We start from the raw sequence: 24,859 nt of genomic DNA, 5'->3' as shown, positions 1-24,859 counted from the left end.
GGCGGTCTTTCCTGGTCTCGACGGGACGCACCTCTGGGCTGCTTTGGGGTAGTTTAATAGCTTCCCCCTATTTCTGGATTCCCTTATTTAGGTATAACATCTAGGCGATTCGTTGAGGAGTACGTGTGCAGATCTTGAAATGAACCTACACCAATGCGTAGGTACATCTAGAGTCTAAGGTCTTCACAGCCTCGGCCCGCACCAGCCCACCCTCCAATCCTCTCGTATACGCGAAGAAACCAACGTAGACCGTCAAAGCCAAAGGGTTTATTATAGGTACATACAGTGTGCGCCTGCCACACCGCCCCGCACCTCTAGCCCTGGCGGCGTCTCCAGGCAGCCACTGGGGCTGCCTGTAACCCTGATACCCCCACTCCCAGGGAGGTGCTCCAGCCAGAAGCATGCAGGGGGGAGGGCTTCCCCACCCCCCTCCCCTCGGGAAGTGGCATTTACAGCTGGATGGGGGAGGAGAGAGGAAGACAGTTTTGAACTTTGACTCCCCTCCTATTAAAAGCCTTCGCGGATGCGGGGCAGGGGACGGAGGGGGAGGTCTACATTTTTGCAAAAATAAACTAAGTCAGGAATTAACCGCATGGCGCTGAGATGGCGGGTGCAGGGGCTAAGGACCCCTTCGCTCCCTCTTCCCAGACAGATCAAGGCAGCATTGGAAGTGAGGTAAAGGCAGGGAGGGAGCGTGTCCCCTCCCCACCCCCTAGCACCCTGGATGGTCCAGGGGACCTCACCAGCGCCCCCGTGTCCATCCTTAGGGCGGAGAGGAGGCCAACGAATACCACCCCCTCCCAGATCCCTCGCCACTCCAGCTTCCCCGGGCAGGATCTGACGATGGGGCAGGGGCTTGGCTCAACTGGCTCCCTGCCGGTCCCCACCAAGCTCAGTTATTGCATAAAAAGAATGGAGCCCCAGCACCTGGGGTGGGGTTGGCGAGCGGGAAGGGACCGAGATATGGCTATAGGGACAGCAATCCCCCACCACCATTTCTTGGAGTGCAGGAGAAGTCCCTTCCATTCCAGGGCCCACCATGACACATCCGCAGTCATTCCTGCCCTTGCGGATAAGAAGGTGTCTTTGTGTCCACAGTGCGGAGAGGAGGGGCGAGGAGACTGGTCAGACTCCAAGGGGGGTGGGTACCTGGAGTCACTTCCGGCGCCCGCTGGCCCTACGCTCCCCGCCCTCACGCTTGGGGTTGCCCTCATCTGTGGATGATGTGGTAGGTAGTGTCTGGCCCCAGCGGGCGATCTCGGCATGTTCTGCCACTGAGCTGGCCACAGCCTCCAGCCAGCCATTCATCTCCTCCTGGCGGAACAAGCGGGACAGGTCCGTATTTGGAGGAGGATCTCAACCACACTTCCCTCCCTGGCTTCTGCTGCTGCTTCTGTTATCTGGGTAACACTGACCGTGAGGATAAGGGGACTTCTCTCTAGGCACTTCTGTGTGTTTATTCACTCAAACAGAAGCAATAGCACCATCTACAAAACACCCTCCCCACACACGGAGACAAACAACCCCAACGAAGGAAGCATTGAGCAGAAGCTTGCAGAGCCCTGACGGTTACCAGGCCCTGTGCTGATTGATTGGCCTCCATGTATCAACTTACTTCACTCTTTATAAAAGCTCTGAGATAAATTATTGGGGGGGGGGGGGCAGAAAGAGAGCTCAGTGGGTAAGGGTACACTGAAGCGGAAGGAGAGGGCTGACTCGGGCGGTCCTCTACCTCCACACGAAAGGCACAGTACATGGGCACCCACACAGATACTCATGAATACACACACACAAATAAAATGTGACCCAGCAGGGTGGTGGGGCACCCCCTTTAATCCCAGCCCTTGGGAGGCAGAGGTAGGAGGATCTCTGTGAGTTTGAGGACAGCCTGGTCTATAGAGAGAGAGTTCCAGGACTACCTGGAGGAACCCTGTCTCAAAAAAGAAAAACAAAAACCAGAACTGGAGAGATGCCCCATGACTAAGAACACTGGCTGCCCTTTTGTAGGACCAGGATTCCATTCCCAGCACCCACCCGGAGGCTCACAAGCGTCTTCGACTCCTATTTCAGGGGATACACCACCCTCTTCTAGCCTTGGTGGAGCACCAGGCAGCCACACAGTACACATATATACATGCAGGCAAACATACAGAAAAAATTAAAAAAAATCTTTTTTTAAAAAATTAAAAAGGATCTTTAAAAAAACAACCTCACCGGGCGGTGGTGGCGCACGCCTTTAATCCCAGCACTCGGGAGGCAGAGCCAGGTGGATCTCTGTGAGTTCGAGGCCAGTCTGGGCTACAGAGTGAGTTCCAGGAAAGGTGCAAAGCTACACAGAGAAACCCTGTCTTGAAAAACCAAAAAAAAAAAAAAAAAAAAAAACAATAACCCTCACTCTTTCATTTGTGTGACCTTTGAGACTGTGTTGGGGGTGGGGGGTTGTGCTGTGTACATGTGTGGAAGCCAGAAGAGGATCCAAGTGCCCTGCTGTATCACTCCCAGCCTAATTCCCTCCAGGCGGGGTCTCCCAGCGAACCTGGAGCTGGGTTCACCAGCTAGTGCCTGTGAATCTCCTGTCTTTCTTTGTCTGCTACAATTATGGGGTTATCTATCAGTCCATGGGCAGCCATGCCTGGCTTTTTTTTTTGGATGCTGGGATCCAAATCATGTCCCCAGGCTTGAACGGAAACCTTGCTCACTGAATCATTTCTCTAGCTCCTATAAGGGGACACTGGCTACACTCACACCAACTCTCTTTAGCTCAAAAAGCTGTCGTACTCCCCACCCCCACCCCAGTGCACTCGGGATAAAATCCTCCCCGATGTCCCCCAGTACCCATCGATCTAGCCCCTGGGAACCTTCCTGGGACCATTTGCCTCACCACCACTGTGCTCCTGCAGCTGGCTGTCATAAGCCTTTGCAAGGCTGCCTTTTGGGTTGTCTCTATGGGGGTCACACATCTTCCCTTCTTTTAGACAAGGTACCCCAGGCTGGCCTCAAGCTCACTCTGTAGCCCAGGATTGCTCCTCCTGCCATTTGCTGAGATAACTGTGATCACTCCCCTTTTTTGGTGGGGAAGGGGGTTCAAGACAAGGTTTTTCTGTGTAGCTTAGCTGCCCTGGAACTCACTCTGTAGACCAGGCTGGTCTCAAACTCAAGAGATCTGCCTGCCTCTGTCTCCTGAGTGCTAGGATTACAGGTACCTGCCACCACACCTGACCTCAGTGTGTGTGTGTGTGTATGTGTGTGTATGGGTGCCCTCGGAGGCCAGAAGAGGGTGTTAGACCCCCTGGAGCTATAGTCACAGGGAGTTGTGAGCTGCCCCACATGTGTTGAGAACCAAACTTGAGTCCTCTGGAAAAGCAGGTCGTGCTCTTCTTAACCACTGAGCCATCTCTCTAGAGCCTTGATGACTCACTTCTAAACTTACTCCTACATCCTTCCAGCCTCCTCAGTGGCCATGGCAAAGAAGGTGGACTTAGCTATTAGTGGCACTGGGCACCTTCCCCGATCCCCATCACCCCGTCTCATGAAGCTCCTCTGGACTCTCACTGCTTTCCCATTACCGCTCTGATAGGTCTGGACTATGTGGTTCCTTCTACAGCCCCAACATTTGGGTTCAGGAACCAGCCAAGAAGCTATACCCCTTAGAGATCAACATATAGGGTGGAAGGACCAGATCTTACCTCATCTTTAGCCTGGAGCAAGAACTCACTGCCATCCTGGGTCCTGCAGGAGACACAGGATTCAGGGATCCTGAGGGGCCCAACCCTCCCTTCCCATCATCCATTGTCCGTCAGGGGAACGAAGAGCCCACTGGGGAAATAAAGCAAAGCAGAGAACCCCTCCCTTCTGCCCCTGGGAAGGACTCACTGGAGCTTGAAGACATGCTTCTTTTTCTTGTAGTCACTAGCCACCTCGCTGGTGGCTTTGTGCAGACTGAGCAGCGGCTCCCCACCATGTGTGCCCCCCGATGCTGGCCCTTTGGCGTCCTTGTAGAAGCCTAGCTCTCCCTTGCTGAGCACACAGTACAGGCTCACCCACGACCTGGGGTGATGAGACGGTGAGTAAGGCAGAGCTACAGAACTCTGCTCGGGAACTGTTCATCATTACCATCACAGAATTGTCTTGCTACCTCTGGACCGTCCTAAGTCTGGCCCTTCGTCCTAGCTACATAGGCCAGGTTGTCCCTGTTCTGGGAGGTGTGGCTAGGGCCCCCAGAACCAAGAGTTTGCCTAGGTTGGCCCATGCTGGACTAAGCCTTGCTTGTCTCATTTCACACTGACTTTCATAAATGCAAGATACAAGCTGTTAGGATAGGGATAAAACCAGCAGTAGGTAGAATCCTTGCCTAGAATCCACTAGTGAGGAGCTGGGGTTATGTCTCAGTGGTAGAACATCCTGAAAAAAATTAAACTGATTCCTTTACAAGTCCTTGTTTTCATTCATTGGTCTCATTTTCCCCACACATCACCTTCAAAACCCCCTGCTTCATTCAATAGTTCTCATTTCCCCACCCTTCGCCAAGTTCCTTCAAGGAAGATGTACTGCTCTATAGTTTGAAACAAGATCTGATCTCCTCAAAGAGCCAAAGTCCCACTCTAGGAAGACATCCCCAGACAGGAAAATAACATTCAACAGGGTGTCCCTGTTCATTTCCACCTTGGTCTAGGGACAAGAGAGAAACAATTAACTACGGTCAGCACCAGCCAAGTCTGATCCTGCCCTGTTCCTGTCTTGGGTCTAGATCTCACTATACCCTTTTTGACTCTACCTGTCCCACATTCTGCATCTCAGTTGGACAACAAAAATATATTTAACAAGCACAAGATGAACTCACTCCAAAAGTAAACACGCACGCACCCGAACATGTATACCCAAACGGGTTAGGGCCTGAAGAGATGGCTTGGAGAATAAGGCACTTGCAGCCAAGCCTTACAGCCTGAGTTTGATCCCAGGGACGCACATGGTGGAAGGAGAGAACCGATTCCCACCAGTTGTCCCCTGACCCTCACACACAACTTCCGCCTCAACACAAATAAATGTAATTTAGACAACTTTTTTAAAAAAAATCCGCTCATCTGGAAAACTGAGATAACTTCCAACACTCCAGCAGGTCCTCAGTTGGGACTCTCTTCCTTTTCAGACCTCCATCGGAAATTTTATGAGTGGAAGTTGTGAGGTATGGGGTGGGGGGGATCCATCCCGCTCACTGATTGGATGCTATCTTGAAGCTCCAATTCACACCCCATGACTGGAATCATCTAGATTAGACTCTGCCTCCAGTTGCTCCTTAGCCATAGTCCACACCTGCGGTGGTCGCTGAGATTGAGTCCCAATTTATTCACGTTAGGGGCACTTCTGTCACGCTCCCATCTCGCTCGATCCACTTAGCTACTGGACACTCTAAAATCCGACCACGCCCCTCCCTTTCACGGGTTGGAGTCTTTGAATTTGAGCCCCGCCCCTCCTCCCGCCCAGCTACTCATTCATGAAACCCCCCGAGCGGGCTCCCAGCCATCCAAAGCCCCGCCCACGCGCTCACCGGTTGGACGACTTGCGGTTAGCGTCGAGCTCGCGCTTGCGCAGAAGGAAGCCCTCGTGCTGCACTGTGTGAGTGGGCGGAGGCGGAGGAGCGGGGGCGGAGCCTCCCTGGGCAGGGGCGGAGCGCGAGCGCCGGCTTCCCCCGCCCTCACCACCCTCTCGTGGCCTTGGCCGCCGGCGCGGCTTGGGCCGGTCCCGTGCCCGCGGCCGATCGGGCCGAGGTGTCCGCTCGGGCGGCTCAAGCCCGTTGGGCAGGCGACCGGGGGGAAGTTCACGAGGCTGAGGCAGCGACGGCTGTGTGAATGAAGGGAGGGGGGAGAGGGGTACTGTCCATGATGACTAGGGGAGCATCCTGCTCCGGGAGCCTTAGGGCCAGGGGTCCCATCGGTCTGCAGGGCCACTTATCTTGGAGGGCAACATGAGAAGACTCTCAGGGCTGAGGGGGGACCCCTTAGGTTTGGGGACTGGGTCATTCGAATTCAGACTGGAATTCTGGAAGCTGGGAGGTAGGGACCGGGTCTAAGGAGGTAGACGGTGCATAGAATTTCTGTGTGAGGAACCTTGGCGTAGTCTTTTGTGTAGCTAATGAGGAATTGGAAAGCCCACAAGGCTGGAGAAATAGGGAATCTAAAGTAGATGGGGGAGAGTTTAGAATCTAATATGTATGTGTGGAGGGAGAAATAAGGTTCCTGGGTCTGTGGCTCCATCTCTCTAAGGGAGACTATGGGGCCTCAGCTGACTGCAAGGTCCAGGGAGGAGGATGGGCCTAGGTCAGGGTTGCCTCTGAGATCCTGGCCACTAAGAGGGCTTCTACCCCCACCGTCCCTGTAGCTCAACTTACCACCCCAGCAGGGAGCCCAGGGCCGGCCTCTTTCTCTTGCAGCTGCTCCACAATGTCAGCTAGGGTGGCCTTCCTGGAGAACAAGGACAGCAGACCCAAATGAGATATAGTACCTTTTTTTTTTTTTAAGATTTATTTTATTTATTATATAAACAGCGTTCTTTCTGCAAGTTTGCCTGTATGCCTGAAGAGGGAATCAGATCTCATTATGGATGGTTGTGAGCCACCACGTGGTTGCTGGAAATTGAACTCAGGACCTCTGGAAGAGCAGTCAGTGCTCTTAACCTCTGAGCCATCTCTCCAGCCCCGAGATATAGTACCTTTTGCTAGGTCCTACTTGGCTGGACAGAGAAGCCTCCATACCATGCTCCTGCCCACAACTCAGCGGTCTCACACTTGTATGTGCCTTGCACACCGTGGGTACAACCAAATCCCTCTCTTCAATTTTTTTTGTTTGACTTTTTTCGTATTTTTATTTTTAATTTTTGTAAGTTTATATATGTGTGTGAATGTTTTGCCTGCATCTATATATGTGTATCACGTGGGTGCCTGCTGCCCTCAGAGGCCAGAGGAAGGCATTGGATCCCCTGGAGCTGGAGTTCCAGGCAGTTGTGAGCTACCCTATGTGGGTATTGGGAACCAAACCCAGGTCCTCTAGAGAGCAGCAAGTGCTCTTAACCACTGAGCCATCTCTTCAGTACTTTATGGATTTTTTTTTTTTTTTTAAATCAGGATCTGACCTCTGGCCTCCCTGAGGATAACCTTGAACTCCTGCTCCTCCTGCCCCAAGGATGGGAGTACAGGCAAGGGCCACCACACTCCAATGACTTGTTGGTTTTAGAGACAGAGTCTCAAATGTAACCCTGGTGCTCAGTATTGCAGAGTTGTTGGTCTGGGACTTGGTTCTCACACCTAAGGGCTGGGATCACACACCTGAGTCACCACACTCGGACATCTTTTGAGGTTTGTTTTCCTGAGACAGGGTCTCTCTGTGTAGCCCTGGCTGTCCTGGAACTCTCTGTAGACCAGGCTGGCCTGGAACTCACGGAGATCCGCCTGTCAATGCTTCCTGGGATGAGAGGCATGCGCCACCACCGCCTGGCTGCCCTTTGAGTTTTAAGCAGAGCCAAAGACAAGCTGGTGTCTTCGAGCTTTTAAACATAATGTTGTCTTCTCTACACATCCCCCTGAGCTTCCAAGCCCCCCTGGACTTTTCCTCCCAGCTCTAAATGTTTTGGGTCTTCACTGTCTGGTGATAAGTCTGTTTCTGTCTCTGATCCTGGGCCTCCTGCCTCGGCCTCGGAAATGCAAGCGCTGCAGGCTGCAACCACCAGGCCTGCTTGAGCAATTCCAAGGCCAGAAGCCCGGCCCTTGGGCCCTCGAGACCACCGCTCTCCCTTCCCCGAATTCCTTGGTTACAGAGGTCCTCACCCTTTGACCAGCTCTCCCCTGGTTGGAGTCTCCTGTTCGCTGGACTCCTGTCGCTCCAACCTCCGCTCCCGCCGCTCCCGCCGCCTCTCCATCTGCTCATAGCGACCCAGAGTAAGGCTGTGTGGTGCCTCGTGGTCCGCGGACTCCTGGCGCTCGGGCCGCCGCCTCCGCGCAGCCTCCTCTGGTTGTTCGGCGGACTCCTGGCGTTCTGACCGTCGTCTCCGGGGCAGCTCCTCCGCACGATCCGCTGACTCCTGGCGCTCCGGCCGGGGCCGGAGCTGCTCTGTCACCACCGGGGTCCCAGGGGTGTCCGTCGTGTCCAACGCTGCGGCTGTTGGGGCCGCGGGTTCTACCCTCCCCGAGGCCTCGGGTAGCCGGTCAATGCGCGGCTGGAGACGCTCGGGCTTGAGCTCCTGGCGCACATACCCAACCCGGGTCCGCACCTCCGCTGACAGCGTGTCCGAGGCCCGGCGAGCCAAGGGCTCCAGGCCCCTCTCATAGCCCCCTGGACGCAGCAAGGGCGCCGCCTTGGCTGCCAGCTCGGTGGGGTCCCCAAAGAACTTGCGCCCCAGCAAGGGGGTGGGTGGCTGCTTGCTCTGTTCTGCCTTGAGTTTCTCGATCTAGGGGTAGAAAGGTCAGGTCAGGTTGGGGTTGGTGTTCGGCGCTCTCCCTCACTGCTTAACTTAGCTCCTCGGTTTTCAGCCACTGCCTGTTCTTGGCCAAGACCAAATTCCTGTTCTTTCCACAAACACCCAACACCCATTAATCTTGTAGGTGTAAAGGTCTCACCTTTCTCCTCTCTCTGTCTCTGTCTCTCTCTCTGTCTCCCCCCCCCCTGCGCTCCCCTCCCCTCCCCTCCCTTCTGCTTGTTTGGTCTTTGTTTTGCGGAGTGTTTTGTGGCAGGGAACTACACGTAAGACAGGGTTTCATGTAGCCCAAGCTGGCTCCAGACTCTGTATTACTGAGGATGACCTTGAGCTAACTTCTAATCCTCCCGCCCCCACCTCCCAAATGGTGGGAATACAGGTGTGAGCCACCACCACATCTGACAGCGAAACAATCACTTTCTCTGGGTGCTTTTCTGACAACCCTCCCCACCCAGGACCTCAAGGTTTTTAATCACAACAGGTCTTTTCATTCACAGTATTCTTCAGGTCTCATAGTGGACTCCTCAAGACCAGACCAAGGGCTTCTGGGCTTCCACAGCCCCCTCAAATTCCCCCACCTCATCTCCCCAGACTCAGCCTATTTTCATCAATCTTGACCCCCCCCCTTTCGCTTGGTTCTTTTTTGTTTGTTTGTTTGTTTGTTTGTTTGAGACAGGGTTTCTCTGCTCTGTGTAGTTTTGCACCTTTCCTGGAACTCTCTCTGTAGACCAGGCTGGCCTCCAACTCACAGAGATCCACCTGCCTCTGCTTCCCAAGTGCTGGGATTAAAGGCGAATGCCACCACCACCCGGCTTCTGGGTTGGTTCTTAGCTGTCAATTACAGGTCTGTCCCTCACTTAAAGCCCAGTAAGGATCTATGTCCAGTTGTGCCCAGTGTGGGGCTGGGCACCCAGAGCAGGTGCATCAGCCTAATTTAGAGGGATGGTGGGTGGGAAACGGGATCTGGGGTCTGACCGTGGTCAAGCGCCGTAGAGAGCTGAACCTCTCCTCCCAGGCTGCCGCTGCTTTTCGGAAGGCCTCGTGTCGCCGGATAAGCTGCTCCACCTCGTCCACACTGCTGCCCAGCTCCCGGCTCTGCAGGAGTGGCTCCTGGGCTGTCAGCCAGGCATCAGCCACCACGGCCTCCTGAGCAAACTGGTGTACCTCCAGCACTGGGGACAGGCACAGGGGCTGAGGCACCAGGAGAGCCTCAGACCTTTCCCTGGGGTGGGAGCTATGATTTTCTGGCCTCCCATACCTTCAGGCTACCCCCAGTCCAGTCTTGAGAGTAATGGAATTGTTATGTATTAAAAAGAATACACTGTATTTATTGTGTGTGTGTATGAGGGTGCACTCTGTGGAGGTCTGAGGACAATTACGTGGGGTCCGGGTCTCTCCTTTTACCAAGGAGGTCCTGGGGATCAAACTCAGGTCACTAGGCTTGCCAGCAAGTGACTTGATTCGCTGAGTCACCTCCCTATTCTGCGGCCTGGGATGTTTGGTTGCTTTGAGACAGGGTGTCATGGGACTACAGGGACGTGCCACCACACTCAGTTTTATGAGGTTCTCGATATTGCACCCAGGGCTTCATGCGTCTAAGCAAACGCTCTACCAGCAGAGCTACACCCCAGTCTCTGGGGCTCCTTCTAAAGGTACCTCTACCTCCCCCACTGATCAGCCATCAGGAGCTCCAAAGTAAGGCAGCCCCCTCCCTCATTTGCCTTCCCAGGCCCACAGGTCTGGTTCTGGAGACCCGAGGGTGGTGTGCAAAGCATGCTCCTGTCACTTGTCACCCTCTGCTCTAGGGCAGCCATGCTGAGGGACGCCCCCGGTGGCCCTGAGGCACCCGTGTCCAGGCCCCCACTCACTCTGCTGCAGCCACTCCCAATGGCGGTCCCACTTCTCAGACACCTCCTCCTTCCGGGTTCCCAGCTTGTCCAGCTGTGCCTGGATCTGGGAGTGGGTGGGTGGGGTGAGAGAGGCATGGGGTATGCAAAAGGGAGGAGCAGAGAGGGGATGCCCCCCATGTCCCCCCCCACCTCATCAGCCATGGCACTCTTGTTGTGTAGTAGGGAGCGCCCCAACTCCTGGCAGGCCGTCAGCTCAGGCACGCGAGCCTCCAGCTCGGTCTTCAGGCCCTGGTGGTAGTTCATAAGCACCTCCACCGATGACACATCCCTGCGGTGGGGAGGGGACAGGATCTAAGCCGCATGCAGCCACCCTTAGATGCAGCTCCCCATGAGCACATTCACACTGCTGTCCACAGAATCCCAGGACATCCTGCTCTGGCCAAGTTCTGAGGGGCCCAGGGTCTTCGCGAATTCAGTGATTTGAAGGTGCCAAGTTTTTGCTTTAGTGCACCTGGAATTCCAAGTTCAATTTTCCTTCCTTCTCCTTCCCTTCTACAGGGTCTCGAGTAGCACATGCTGACCTGGAACTGGCTACATAGCTAAAGAGGACACTGAACCCCTGATGTTCCTGCCTTCACCTCCCAAGTGCTGAGATTATAAGTGTGCACTGCCACTGAGCTTTACTTTGAACTTGTAAAAGAAATATTAATGCCGGGCGGTGGTGGCGCACGCCTTTAATCCCAGCACTCGGGAGGCAGAGCCAGGTGGATCTCTGTGAGTTCGAGGCCAGCCTGGGCTACCAAGTGAGTTCCAGGAAAGGCGCAAAGCTACACAGAGAAACCCTGTCTCGAAAAACAAAAACAAACAAACAAAAAAAAAAGAAATATTAACTTTTTTTCAAATTACTTTTTTTCCATTGGTGTTTTGCCATGAGTGTTGTCCCCTGAAATGGGAGTTACAGTTTTGAGTTGCCATGTGGGTGCTGGGAATTGAACTCAGGACCTCTGGAAGAACAGTCAGTGCTCTTAGCCTCTGAGCCATCTCTCCAGCCCCAGTATTTTATCCTTTTGAAATGGAGTCTCATGTAGCCCAACTGGCCTCAAACAGTATGTAGTTAAGGATACCCTTGATCCCCCGCCTCTACCTTCTCAGTGTTGGGATAACAAGCAAAAGCCCCCAGACATGGCCTATTCTGTGCAACCCAGGGCCTCAGGCATGCCAGGCAAGCGCTCTACCAAGTGAGCTACATCCTCGACTCTTGTGTTTGCTTTTTGTTTTGAGGCAGGGTCTTGCTAAGTTACCCAGGGTAGCCCTGAACTCATTCTCCTGCCTCAGCTTCCTGAGTATCTGGGTTGATAGGCCTGTGCCATTAGGATTAGCTCAGGTTTGACTTCTGATGGACACTGACCCAAAATACCGTGTAAGGATCTAAGCAGTAGGTTACAGCTGCTGCATTTGCTTTAGCTACTGTCTCAAATGGTCTCCCAGCTTTCCATTGCTCCTGGCCAGGCCTTGGCCCATCCCATACTGTGACATGCCCACAGGGAGGCCAGTGTGAGCACCTGGATAGGATCGAGGGCAGAAAGCACACTATGCCAAGCCTAAAAGGGATCCTTACACATCTGAAGCACCGAGAACAGTGCCTGGCACACAGAGGCGCTGTCAGGCTGCTCGCATTTCCTATGTGAAGGGGCTGTTGGAGGTCTGGGCAGCTATTGAAGACCACCAGAGGTAGGCAAAAAGCCCAAGACGAGGTAAGGGGCACCTGGGTTTGTCAGCTGCCCCGATCTGGCCCGCGATGCCGTCCATCCAGGAAAGCAGGTCACGGGCCTGGCTGTGGAAGCGCAGGGCGTCGGCCGTGGAGCTGACGTGCAGACGAGCATCCTCACAGGCTGCCAGCAGCTCCTTCCAGCCCTGCAACACCTCCTGCTCGCGGCTGGCGATGGCCTCGGCGTGCTCGCCCGCATACACCGTCCGCAGCTGGGCAGCCCCCTCCTGCAGCTGCCGTACCTGAGGGGCATGCCAGGTTGCGCACCCGCCCTGCGCTGGCACAGGCCCCGCCCTCCCATTCATCTTACTTGACCCAGCCTCCACCCTTCCCTCCTCCATCACCAGTGGCCCAAGTCCCTTCCTCTGTCCCCTCCCCAGTGGTCCAGGCTCCTCCCTTCCCCTTTTCCCCGCCCCTGTGCTCAGGCTCCTCCCTTTACTCCGCCCCTGTAGCCCCGATCTTCCCTTCTCTCCTTTGAGACCCAGGTCCTTTCGACGGAAGCTCATCCCTCTTCCCCACCCACGTGGCTAAGGCTCCACCCTCTTTCTTCCCTAAGGCTCCCGGACTTCCCCGACTCATTACCACAGCTCCCTCAGGCCGCTGCCTGGTCTTTCACTGACTTACCTGTGTTCTGGCTTTTATCTTTACTGCCAGGCTTCCTTCATTATGCTGCCTCAACTTTTGATCTGATAACTCTATTTCTGCCGTGTCCATTGCCTGCTTTTTCCCACAAGTCCACCTTTCTCTTCTCTCAGAGCCATCTGATTTTCCCAGGCACCTGCTTTCCACCCTGATGCCTATTTGGTATAACCCCCCCCCCCTTTTTTTTTCTGTTCCATTTACATCAGACCTACTAGTTACCTACTAGCAACCCAGTTTCCAAATACTTATTCAATTTTTGTTTTGAGTCAAGGCTAGCCTCAAGTTCAGGATCTTCCTGGGGATTACTCGGGTGCGATGTTATGTCTGGTAGATTACATAAATTGTTTTTTTCTTTTTCTTTTTTTCTAAGACAAGGTCACACACACAGGCTGGCCTTAAACTCTTGACAATCCTCCTGTCCCAGCCTCCCAAGTGCTAAGATTTCAGACATGAGCTACCATTCCCAGCTTAGATCATTCCGTTTCTGATAGAGGCAGGAGGCTCACTGCAAGTTCAAGGCCAGCCTGATCTACATAAGTCTGAAGCCAGTCAGGACTATCTGTCTTTAAAAAAAAAAAAAAATTAAAGTAAGTAATACCTTTCATTCAGCATTTCCACCCCCACCCCCGCATCTCGACTGGATTCCTTGGCACCATGAAAGATATCTGCTTTCTATCTGCCCAGTTTCCTCTTATCCCCAGGCTGCCTTCTCTGTCCACTGCCAGCCTGTGGGCTCCACAGCAGTTGTTCACTGATGCCTACACGCCCAGCCACACTACTCAGGCCCTCCCACTTGGCTCTACGGCTGCCGTCACCCCACCTGGGACACGAGGAGCTGCAGGTCATGCTCAAAGGCTCGCAGGGTCCGCTGCATGGAGCTGGCACTGGGTCTGGGCTCAGGTGGTGCCGTCAAGCGGGGCAGCCGCCTCCGCTTCTCCTCGATCTGCCCTTGGAGCTCTCGGGCATCGCTGAAGAACTTATGGAGCTCCCGAGAGGCAGCGAGCAGCTGGGCCCGAGTGCCCATGAGCTCCAGCAGTTCGGCCCAGGCCTCGTTCAGCCCGTCCTTCCATTCGGCCATGGTGGCCGCCGCTGTGTGGCCGCACTCAATCAGCTCGTCCACCATCTGGTTGACCGCCGCCAGCCGCTCCCGCCCTGCAGTTCCGGTCTCACTGGCGAACTCTGAGAATTTCTCCTGTAGCACCTGGGACGAAGAGTGGGGTGAGAAAAGACGGTTAAATGGGTGACAATGCTCCATACCCCAGCCCCCTCCAACCTGTTACCATGTGACAGATATGAATCATGATACTAAGCATCATTGTAATAAAATCGTATCTGGGCTGGAGAGACGGCTCAGCGGTTAAGAGCACTGGCTGCTCTTCCAGAGGTCCTGAGTTCAATTCCCAGCAACCACATGGTGGCTCACAACCATCTGTAATGAGATCTGGCACACAGACAGAACACTGTATACATAATAAATAAATAAATCTTTAAAAAAAATAAAATAAAATAGTATCTAATAGTTCTTGAACATTTTGTAGCAATAATAGAAATAGTAAATTATAAAAAATATGATATATAATATTAGTAACTAGCACCATGCTGTGCATTGAGTGTACCAGGTGTGGTGTTTTGTGTGTATGTGTGTGGATCTTAGGTAGTCAAGGATCTTAGGTAGTCAAGGCTGGCCTGAAACTTACTATGTAGCAAAATGACCAGAACTCCTGATTCACCTGCTCCCACCCTCTCGGGTGCCACAAGTGCTTCTACACGCGTTACAGTGTATAAATGCCTGTATTTCAGAGGTAATTCGAAAGGAAGCCCAGAGGCCTTCATAGGATACATAGTGGCTGCTAGTATCATTGGTATGTGGTGGTTTGAATAAGAAGGGTCCGCATAGACTCATATGTTCAAATACTTGGTCCCTAGTTGGTGGAACTATTTGGGAAGGATTAGGAAGCATTGCCTTGTTGGAGAAAGTGTGTCACTGGGGGAGGAGGGCTTTGAGGTTTTAAAGGACTTGGACCATTGCCAGTGTGTTCTCTCTGCCTCCTACTTTTGGATGAAGATGTGAACTCCCAGCTGTTCCTGCCACCATACCTTGGCTCTGCCATCACGGACTCTAACCCTCTGAAACGGTAAGCCCAACTGAACGCTTTCTTTTATTAGCTGCCGTGGTATTTTGTCACCACAATAGAAACGTAACTAAGACATGGAATTCATAGGAATCCTCACCGACACATGCTCGAAGTCCTGGCCCAGCTCCGGTGAGCCAGCCACCACCTCCTTCTCAGCGATCCAGTGTTCCAGCTCGTCCACCTGGCGGCTGAGCTGGTACAGCCAGTACTGTTGTTCCAGACTCACCCTGCGTTCTTCCCCCAGCTCCTTGAGCGCCACATACAGGCGATCCACCTGTGACTGTCGCCGGCTGATCTGCTCACTGGTGGTGGAGATAGGGGACAAGAGAGAACCCCCTAAGATTTTTGGGGGCACCTGTAACCTCCCCTCCCAAGGCAGGACTGTTTCCTCCTGAATCTTTGCCACGGTCCTGTCTCTTAAGATCCCCTCTAGGTGGGGCTGTTTTCTGTACGCCTGGCACCGAGCCAGCCTGGTAGTCAGTACTGTAGCGGTAATAGTAAGTGATACTAAAAATATAATAACATAGTATCAATAACTAACATTTTGCTATTGCTAGGCACTTGAGTGCACCATGAATGGTGTTTTTTTGTTTTGTTTTGTTTGTTTTATGGCAGGGGCGCCCATGCTGGCCTCAAATTCTCTATGTAGCCAAGGATGACTGGAATTCCTGGTCTCTCACTGCTGTTTTCATAAGTGAATACACTCACGTCCCCCCCCCCCCAGCCCTACCCAGCATCTTTTATTGGTTTTGTTCATTCATCTAGTTTCTATCTTTGGTCCCTTGTTGCTCCACAATGATGTGTTCAGGGTTCCTAACTCCCTCTCTCAACACCCAGCCAAGAGGTCCACCTTCAGTCTCAATCTCCAGGCTTCTGGACATGGGTCTTGATCTGTGGTCCAAGATCCCAACCCTGAGGCAAGCCTCCTAGAGGCTCAGTGAGGTCACATCACGCAGCTATACCAGGAAGGCTCAGGCCCAGCCCCATTCTGATTTCAGCTCTCTAGGTTTTCCAGTCCTCCTAAAGGCTGTCTAAGATGACTGTCCTGGCTATAAGCCATCTATTTATCTCTCTCTGTCTTTTTCTCTCCAGATAGGATCTATGTGACCCTTTCTGGTCTGGAACTCTATTGACCAGGCTAGTCTCAAATTTGCAGCAATCCTCCTGTTTCAGTGTCCTGAGTACTGGGAATATGTGAGTGCCCCCATCAACCCTGGCTCTGCTACTGTAACTCAGAGCTAGCCCTTTTGGACCCTCCCCTCCGAACTGGCCCCCGGCCCTGCCTGCCCACCTGTCTGGGTGTCCCATCTCCAGGAGCGCCCGGCACTGGCGCGACAGCTGTGCAATGCTTTCCTCGTAGTTCTCCACGCCCTGCTCCAGTTGCAAGTGCTTCTTGAGCAGCTGCAGGGTGCTCTGTTCATCCTAGGGGCACATGGCGCCGGCGATGAGGCGGCAAAGGCCGGGCCCCTGGCTCCAGCGTCCCCGGACCCCCTCACCCCTGCTCTGGGCGCACCTTGCCCTTGTCCTCACTCATCATGAGCAGCTCCTGCTCTCCCAGCCACGCCTCCACCTCCGCCACATCAAAGTAGTACTGTTCCACCTGGAAGGCGGCGTCCAGCGTCTGCTGCCGTCGTTCTGCGGCCTCCCGCAGTCCCGCCCAAGCGCTCTGCAACTGCTCCTGGCCTCGGCGCACAGCCTCGGCCTCGGGGCTGCGCAGCGAGGCCAGCACGCCCGCCCGCTCCAGCACCTCTTCCAAGCGCGGCCCGTGAGCCTGGATCTCCCGCCGCAGGCCCTGTGAATGAGACGTCGAGTGGAGAGGGGGAGATCAAAGACTCCACGACACACCGAGCCCCTCCGTAACTGGCAGGGCCACTGAGCTAGAATGGACACCCTCAAATCTCCTGCCACTTGCCAGGTTCTCACTCACTCATACCCCCATGCTGTAGGTGGGAAAACAAGCCCAGAGGATGGCTCCAAAGACCATACTGTCAAGTTTGGAGATGTAAGACAGGGCCCTTTGGAAGGGCTGCTGTGAGATGCTGTCTTTCTGGACTCACAGCAGCTGTCATTGCCTACCTAAGTCCTGCACATGATTGACCTACTGAGAAGCCCAGCATGATGGGGGAGTGACTCTCGAGGCACCACCCCTAGCTAAGGATGTATTGGCAGTTTACGGCTGGAGGAAGAGAACTCATTTGCAGTGAGATTGAACCTAGGACCTTTGGAAGGCTAAGAAAGCACTCTACCCACCGAGCCACACCCCAGCCCCTCACTGGGGGATTCTAGGCAGGGGCTCCACCACTGAGCCACACCCCAGCCCCTCACTGGGGGTTCTAGGCAGGGGCTCCACCACTGAGCCACACCCCAGCCCCTCACTGGGGGATTCTAGGCAGGGGCTCTACCACTGAGCCATACCCCCAGCCCCTCACTGGGGGATTCTAGGCAGGGGCTCTACCACTGAGCCACACCCCAGCCCCTCACCGGGGGATTCTAGGCAGAGGCTCTACCACTGAGCCACACCCCAGCCCCTCACTGGGGGATTCTAGGCAGGGGTTCTACCACTGAGCCACACCCCAGCCCCTCACTGGGGGATTCTAGGCAGGGGCTCTACCACTGAGCCACACCCCCAGCCCCTCACTGGGGGATTCCAGGCAGGGGCTCTACCACTGAGCCACACCCCAGCCCCTCACTGGGGGATTCTAGGCAGGGGCTCTACCCATCCAGTCACACCCCAGCCCCTTACTGGGCAGATGCTCTACCCACCGAGTCACACCCCAGCCCCTCACTGGGGGATTCTAGGCAGGAGCTCTACCACTGAGCCACACCCCAGCCCCTCACTGGGGGATTCTAGGCAGGGGCTCTACCACTGAGCCACACCCCAGCCCCTCATTGGGGGATTCTAGGCAGGGGCTCTACCACTGAGCCACACCCCAGCCCCTCACCGGGGGATTCTAGGCAGGGGCCCTACCACTGAGCCACACCCCCAGCCCCTCACTGGGGGATTCTAGGCAGGGGCCCTACCACTGAGCCACACCCCCAGCCCTTCCCCTGGGGGATTCTAGGCAGGGGCTCTACCACTGAGTCACACCCCAGCCCCTCACTGGGGGATTCTAGGCAGGGGCTCTACCACTGAGCCACACCCCAGCCCCTCACCGGGGGATTCTAGGCAAGGCTCTACCACTGAGTCACACCCTAGCCCCTCACTGGGGGATTCTAGGCAGGGGCTCTACCACTGAGCCACACCCCGGCCCTCACTGGAGGATTCTAGGCAGGGGCTCTACCACTGAGCCACACCCCCCAGCCCCTCACTGGGAGATTCTAGGCAGGAGCTCTACCACTGAGCCACACCCCAGCCCTTCACTGGGGGATTCTAGGCAAGGGCTCTACCACTGAGTCACACCCTAGCCCCTCACTGGGGGATTCTAGGCAGGGGCTCTACCACTGAGCCACACCCCAGCCTTCACTGGGGGATTCTAGGCCTTTACCCACTGAACCATCCCACTGGTCTCCTTGTGTGAAATTTTTGAGAAGTTCTCTTTGGTCTTGATGGTAATATGTAAACCTGCATCTGTTGGAGGCCATTCCCCACCAATTAAAGAGAAGACTGTGGCCTTACAACAAAGTTAACTCAGAAACAACAACAAAAATGAAGCAGAGACTCATGACAGACTCAGATTCTACCTGCTATCCAGTCTTGTCAAGGACAAGAGACAAGTCATTCTCTTGCTCTCATCTACTTACCTAGTTACTTTTTCATTTTTATTTTTATTTCATGTGCATTTGTGTTTTTGCCTGCGTGTATGTCTATTTGAGGGTGTTGGACTCCCTGGAACTAGAGTTACAGACAGTTGTGAGCTGCCATGTGGGTGCTGAGAATTGAACCCGGGTCCTCTGGAAGGGCAGCCAGTGCTCTTAACCACTGAGCCATCTCCCCAGCCTCCTTATCTAGCTATTTAACTGACCTCTTTCCTAGCACTCACACCCTCCCCTGGCTCAGCTCACCTGGTTCTTTTTGATGTGCTGCTGGACAGCCTGCAAGCCGTTGCCTCGCTCTGTCTGCAGGGCCAGCGGTAGCCGCTCTTGAACCCATGCCTGGGGAGGACACAGGGGAGGATCAGGGAGAGAGTGCGCCCAAGAATCGCTGCCTCCCAACTAGCCTTCAGGCCCCTGGACACGCATCAACACCCTTCCTTGCCTCAGCCCCAGTCTGGACGGCAGCCTCCTGAGTGACACACTCCGTCCTGCTCTCTGAACTTGAGGCAGACACCTGCTTAGCTTTGGCCTCCAACATGCAGGCACTGCGTCCTGGAGTTCCCTTCCCATCCCCCTCACCCCATCTTTCCTCAGTCCAGATATCCTTTGCTGCAAGCCACAGGAAAACGTAATGGAATTCAGCTACTATCACAAAAGCTGCTACTTGGAAAAGTCCTTTTCCAAAGGTTAAGCATCCAAGGCCAAATGATCTCCTGAACTAAGGTAACACCCTTAGGGAAACAACACCTGTCTCCTAGGTCAGGTGGAAAGCTTCATTTCCTGTGTAATTTAAGCAGAGACCCTCTTTTCTTATACAACCTTACTAACACTATAGACTCCTAACTTCTTACCTAACCACTTCTAGGAATGTAGATTGAGCACATTAATCCCCTTTTCTTGATATAGTAATCAATCATTAGCTCTCAGTTAACCTCCTCCTTTTTGGGTTGTAAAAGAAAGCCTGATGGTCACTGCCTGAGGGAAACTCTTGTCTGACTTTATGACCCTGTAAGAATTCAAGCCTGGAGACCTTGCTTTAGCTAGAGCACTGCTATTGCATGGGTATATAACTGTAAACCTCAGAGACTGAGAGAGGATTTGAAGATTTGGACTGGAGAACTAGAGGATGAGATGGAAGATGAGGAAGAACCAGATGGGGAAGGATGAGATGAGAAAGACCAAGATGGGGCAGAATTAAGATGAGAGAATTAAGGTAGAACTTAGAGGGGACAGCAGGTAAATGCAGAGAGAAATCGGGCAAGAAAGGAGCTAGGCAGAAGAACAGAACTGTAGCTGTGTAGATAGGATTTTATCCCAGAGGAATAAAGTAGATGGACAAAGAGCTTGGTGTACTTAGATTCATTTCCCAAAGATTCATTTCCCAAAAATAATTCTTGCTGTTCATAGCTTCTCTTCTGGGTCCCTGGGTAGAATATTATTAAGGCTGGTCTTTAATAATATTTGAGAATCCTTTGCACCAGGAAGTCCCTCACCCTCTGACTTTACCCTCAGAGTCACCATCATGGCCCTCGCCACCCTAGGGGGTCACTGCCTAGGGGCAGGGCTGAGCCTTCTATGTAAAGCAACAGATGACAGTCATGTTAGATACCTGCTGGCCCTTGCATCATACAGTCACAGGGCCTGGCCAAGAATGAGAGAGAGAGAGAGAGAGAGAGAGAGAGAGAGAGAGAGAGAGAGAGAGAGAGAGAGAGAGAACAGAACAGATGAGTGAGTGAGTGGATGAATGATTGCGCGGATGAGTATTCAGATGAGATGATTGCAAATGAATGGAGTCAGGAACAAAGACCAATGAGCGGGGGTGGGGTGGGGGGGGCACAAGTCGGGAGTGCCGCCGGGCGCACTTGTAACCCCAGCCCTTGGGAGGCGGCGGCAGGAGAAGGATTTAGAGTTCAGTCATCCTCAGCTGCATAAGCAGTTCCAAGCCAGCGTGGACCACACGAGACTGTCTCAAACAGCCAAAAGAAAGAAAGAAAAAGAGAGAAGACAAATCGCTTCATGGGCAAATGAAATGAGTAACTAGGGTAAATGAAGTGAAGGAGTGAAGAGCCCATCTAACTCTCACCCGGGACAACCCAGGCTTCATTCACTCCCTGCGCTCCTAGCGTCAATCCTCCGCCTTACATCCCGCCCCATCTTCGAGTCCGCGCCCCCAGTCCCCACGCACCCACGGCCCGCCTCACCAGTTCGTCGTCCAGGTCATGCGCCACCTGATGCAGCTCCTTGGAGGCCAGCAGCAAGCGGCGGCGCTCCTGCAATGGCTCCAGCAGGCGCACCAAGCGCTCGCCCACCGCGCTCTGCCGCTCGCCCACCAGCTCCTTGCTCGCCTGTTCCAGCGGCAGCGCCGCTGTCTGCGCCTGCAGCTCGCCCACCTCACGGCACCACTCCTCCACCTGAGACTCCATGGACTGTGGGTACAGGGGTACGGTCAGCAGTCCTACCCTCCCCCAGGCCCCTTAGTGTGACAAGGCACTCACCTGGACAGGTCATTTCACTCTCCCGCTGTTGAATGCCCCCCAGGAGAACCACCTCCCTCCGCTCGAACCTATGTGGCTCTATACCAGTTCCTACCTCGGGAGGCTTTGCCTAGGTGTGGTGGGTTTGAGGCCTTCTACCAGGTATGTTCTTCCTTGTCAATCAGTTTTCAGCTCAAAGGTTATTTTCTCTAAGAATTTCAAAGGACCACCTCTCCCCACAGCTACAATTGTCCATCCATTCATGCATGGACTTTCTTCAAAGTTGAATGGATCTTGGTTTTACTGTAGGAAACTGAGGCCCAGTGAAGTAATTGGACTAATAATGACTCCATCTTGTCGGCTATGAAACCAAACACAAAGCTACAGTGATTTGGAGGCTGGGGTTGGCATGGTGCTGCTCGGTGTGCAGGACATCCTGTCTTCCATGCCCCAGTACCACAGAAGACCAAGTGTGGTCATCCAAGCCTGTAATCCTAGCACTCGAGAGGTAGAGGGGAAGAATCAGGAGTTAAAGGTCAGCCTGGGATACACAAAGCCTGCCTTCAAAAAAAAAAAAAAAAAAAAAAAAAAAAGCCTAAATACACAGGAAAATTAATATATCTTATAGCATTTGAAATCCCCGAAGATTAATGAATGGGCCCAGGGCCAAACAGCTAGCTGATTTACCTGGACCCTTTCTTTGCTTTTAAACAGCTACAGATGGGCTAAAGCCTTCAAGGGAATGAGTAAACCTGTAAATTAGGAGAAGAAAAGCCACCAAATGTTCTGAGAGTGTTGGGGGCGGGGCTTTCCAAGAATAAAAACCAATAGGGCGGATAATGCTAAATCTGACCACATTAAGGCATGTCTTCTGCACCGGCCCCATGTCACGAACAGCGCACTCGAAGGCAGACGACTAACGGAAGAGACATTTCAAAGGCATTTGAGCAGAAACCTTTTTTCTCCTCTTAATTTTTTTTGCATGTATTTGTTATTTGTGTGTGTGAGTGTGAAGTCATGTGTACATGTGCCATGATGCCCATGGGAAGTCAGAGGACAACTTGAGGGAGTTGATTCATTCCTTCTACTGTGTGGCGTGGGGGGTCAAATCAGGTCATCAGGCTTGGTGGCAAGCGCCCTTACCCGCTGAGACATCACTCTCTTTTCTTAAGATTTATTTATATTTTTATTTATGTGTGTGCATGTTTCTCTGTGTGTATGCCAAATGTGTGCAGGTGCCTGTGGAGGCCAGAAGAGGGTGCTAGATGCCCTGGAGCTGTAGTTACAGGTGGCCGTGAGCTGCCTGATGTGGGTGCTTGGGAACCAAATTTGTATCCTCTAGAAGAGCAGTATGTGATCTTTAATATTTTGCTTTTATGTGTAAATATCTTGCCTGCATGCATGTCTGTACACTATCTATGTGTGTGCCTGGTGCCCTTGTGGGCACAGAACAGGGTACTGAATCCTGTGGAACTGGAGTTACAGACAGTGTGGTGGTTTGAATGAGAATGGCCCCATAGGCTAACCTATTTGAATACTTGGTTCCCAGTTGGTGGTACTGTTTGGGAAGGATTAGGAGGTGTGGCCTTGCAGAGGAGGTGTGTCACTAGGCTTTGAGGTTTCAAAAGCACACCATTCCCAGTTAGCTCTCTCTCCTCTGCCCCATGCTTATGGACCAGTTGTAAGCTCTCAGCGACCGCTCCAGTGCCTTGCCTGCCTGCCAGCTGCTATGCCCCGCCCCCCATGATAGTCATGGACCCTACTACCCTTTGGAACCAGGAGCCCCACATTAAATGCTTTCCTTTATAAGTGGCCTTGGTCATGGTGTCTTATGACAGCAATAATAATAATTTTTAAAAAAAGCAGTAACTAAGAGACAGTGTGAGCCTCCACATGAGTCCTGGGAACTGAGGGATCCTCTGCAAGTGCAGCATCTCCATCCCCTTCCTCTCTCTCTCTTTTTAGACAGAGTCTCAAGTAGCTGAGGCTAGCCTCAAACTCAAACTCACTATATAGGCAAGATGACCTTTAACCCCTGGTCTTTACCTTCACCTCTCAAACTCTGGGGCATCGCCATGACAGGTTAAGACTAGTTTCTTTAAAACACTCAGAGATGTCCCCCCTCAGGCTCCAACCTGCTCCTGCTCCCTTGTCTGTGTAACAGGAACCACCCTTAACAGATAACCACCCTTTAAAGCCGGGATTCTTTTTGGAGATGGTCTTTCTCTGTAGCCCTGACTGGCCAGAAGCTCACGGGGACCCCCTCCCTTACCATCCTGAGTGTGGGCATCATAGTATCACAGCTGCACACTCTGCTATGAATGACTCCCTTCACTCACGTGTTTTCAAATCCCTCCCCTGCTTCTAGAATGCAAGCCTCCTGAGCACAGGGCCAGGCTAGGCCACTGCTCTGTACAAGTGGCTGGAACAGTGTCTGGCACACAGTAGGCCTCCCCTGTGATGTGTGCAATGCACGAAAGAATAGTGTCAGCAAGAGAGGGGAGCTGGCTCAGCAGTTAAGAGCACTAACACTGGCTGCTCCTCCAGAAGACCTGGATTCAATTCCCAGGCCCCACATGGTGGCTCACAACCAGCTGTAACTTCAGGTCATGGAGATCTGACATCCCTTTCCGGCCTCCTCAGGTCCAGTGCAGGACTGTGACAATGCACACATGCACATGCATTTTTTAAAACTAAAAAAAAAAAAAAAAAAATCTAAAGACAAATGATATCAGCAAGGAAAAACTGTCCCAAATAGAAATGGGCAGCAGATGAAAATGGGCAGCAGACAGAAGAAGAAATAAACAAAAAGATGCCCAATCCCACCAATGGTCAGGGAAAACATAAATCAACACATGGCATCCTTTTCTAGCTATCCCATTAGCAAAGTTGTAAAAACTGAATAATGTGCTATGTTGGCAAAGATGCAGGATGGGCACACTCAGCCACCACCAGGGCTGGTGTAAATGGGCAGATCCTTTTAGAAGCCAATTCGGCAGCTTCTACGCAAAGCAAACGGTGCACATGTCCGACCCTGTGCTCGCTCTGCCACGGCCAGGAACAGATCTCAAGAGATACTGGCACCTATACTCAAAGAAGTTTGCCCACAGCTTCCATTGTAGCAGAGTTTACAATGAGAGAAAATTGGAAACAATCTCACAGTCCATTACAAAAGAAATGGTGGAATGACGTGGTGGCACACGTCTTTAATCCCAGCACTCAGAGGCAGAGGCAGGCGGGTCTCTGAGTTCAGGGCCAACCTGGTCTACAAAGCGAGTTCCAGGACAGTCAGGGCTACAAAGAGAAGCCCTGTCTTTTAAAAAGGGGGTGGTGGGGGAGGCTGGAGAGATGACTCAGCAGTTAAGAGCACTGGCTGCTCTTCCAGAGGCCCCGGGTTCAAGTCCCAGCACCCACATGGCAGCTCACAACTGCCTGTAACTCCAGTTCCAGGGGATCCAACACCCTTACACAGACATACAATGTAGGCAAACAGCAATGCCAATAAATAAACCATTAAAAAGAAAAGAAAGAACGAAGTGGTGGGGGCTGGAGAGATGGTTCCGTGGTTAGTTAAGTGCAGGTTCTGATTTTCCAGAGGCCCCGAGTTTGGTTCCCAGCTCCCGTGACATGCAGCTCACAACCCCCTGTCACCCCAGCTCTAGGGGATGTGATACCTCTGTCTGCATGGGCACCCACACTCACTGCACACACCCATCACCGTAATAAAAACAATAACAAATATTCCTCTTTTTAAAAAGAATTTCCATCCTTTAA

At 53.0% G+C, this 24,859-nt stretch overlaps 1 protein-coding gene across 2 annotated transcripts in view; it reads right to left on the bottom strand.

Annotated features, from left to right (window-relative positions):
• Positions 1–247: 247 nt before the first annotated feature.
• Positions 248–24,859, bottom strand: part of Sptbn4 (spectrin beta, non-erythrocytic 4) — a 91,508-nt gene continuing 66,896 nt past the window's right edge. The window contains exons 4-19 of one of the 2 annotated variants that reach the window (XM_028855114.2): positions 20,813–21,037; positions 18,861–18,950; positions 16,372–16,650; positions 16,150–16,280; positions 14,956–15,160; positions 13,544–13,924; positions 12,079–12,323; positions 10,503–10,641; positions 10,332–10,416; positions 9,439–9,635; positions 7,817–8,436; positions 6,386–6,458; positions 5,546–5,838; positions 3,874–4,047; positions 3,687–3,729; positions 248–1,314 (exon numbers count right to left, since the gene is read on the bottom strand). In XM_028855114.2, the coding sequence (XP_028710947.1) occupies positions 1,156–1,314; positions 3,687–3,729; positions 3,874–4,047; positions 5,546–5,838; positions 6,386–6,458; positions 7,817–8,436; positions 9,439–9,635; positions 10,332–10,416; positions 10,503–10,641; positions 12,079–12,323; positions 13,544–13,924; positions 14,956–15,160; positions 16,150–16,280; positions 16,372–16,650; positions 18,861–18,950; positions 20,813–21,037 (3,339 nt within the window). In that variant the 3' untranslated portion in view covers positions 248–1,155. The remainder of the gene's footprint in view (positions 1,315–3,686; positions 3,730–3,873; positions 4,048–5,545; positions 5,839–6,385; positions 6,459–7,816; positions 8,437–9,438; positions 9,636–10,331; positions 10,417–10,502; positions 10,642–12,078; positions 12,324–13,543; positions 13,925–14,955; positions 15,161–16,149; positions 16,281–16,371; positions 16,651–18,860; positions 18,951–20,812; positions 21,038–24,859) is intronic. The other variant, XM_028855113.1, reaches the window with a different exon arrangement.

This window comes from Peromyscus leucopus, chromosome 1 (assembly GCF_004664715.2).
Source record: "Peromyscus leucopus breed LL Stock chromosome 1, UCI_PerLeu_2.1, whole genome shotgun sequence".
Lineage (NCBI taxonomy): Eukaryota > Metazoa > Chordata > Mammalia > Rodentia > Cricetidae > Peromyscus > Peromyscus leucopus.
The sequence above is the reverse complement of the archived record's forward strand: the minus strand, read 5'-3'. Positions and strand labels throughout refer to the sequence as shown.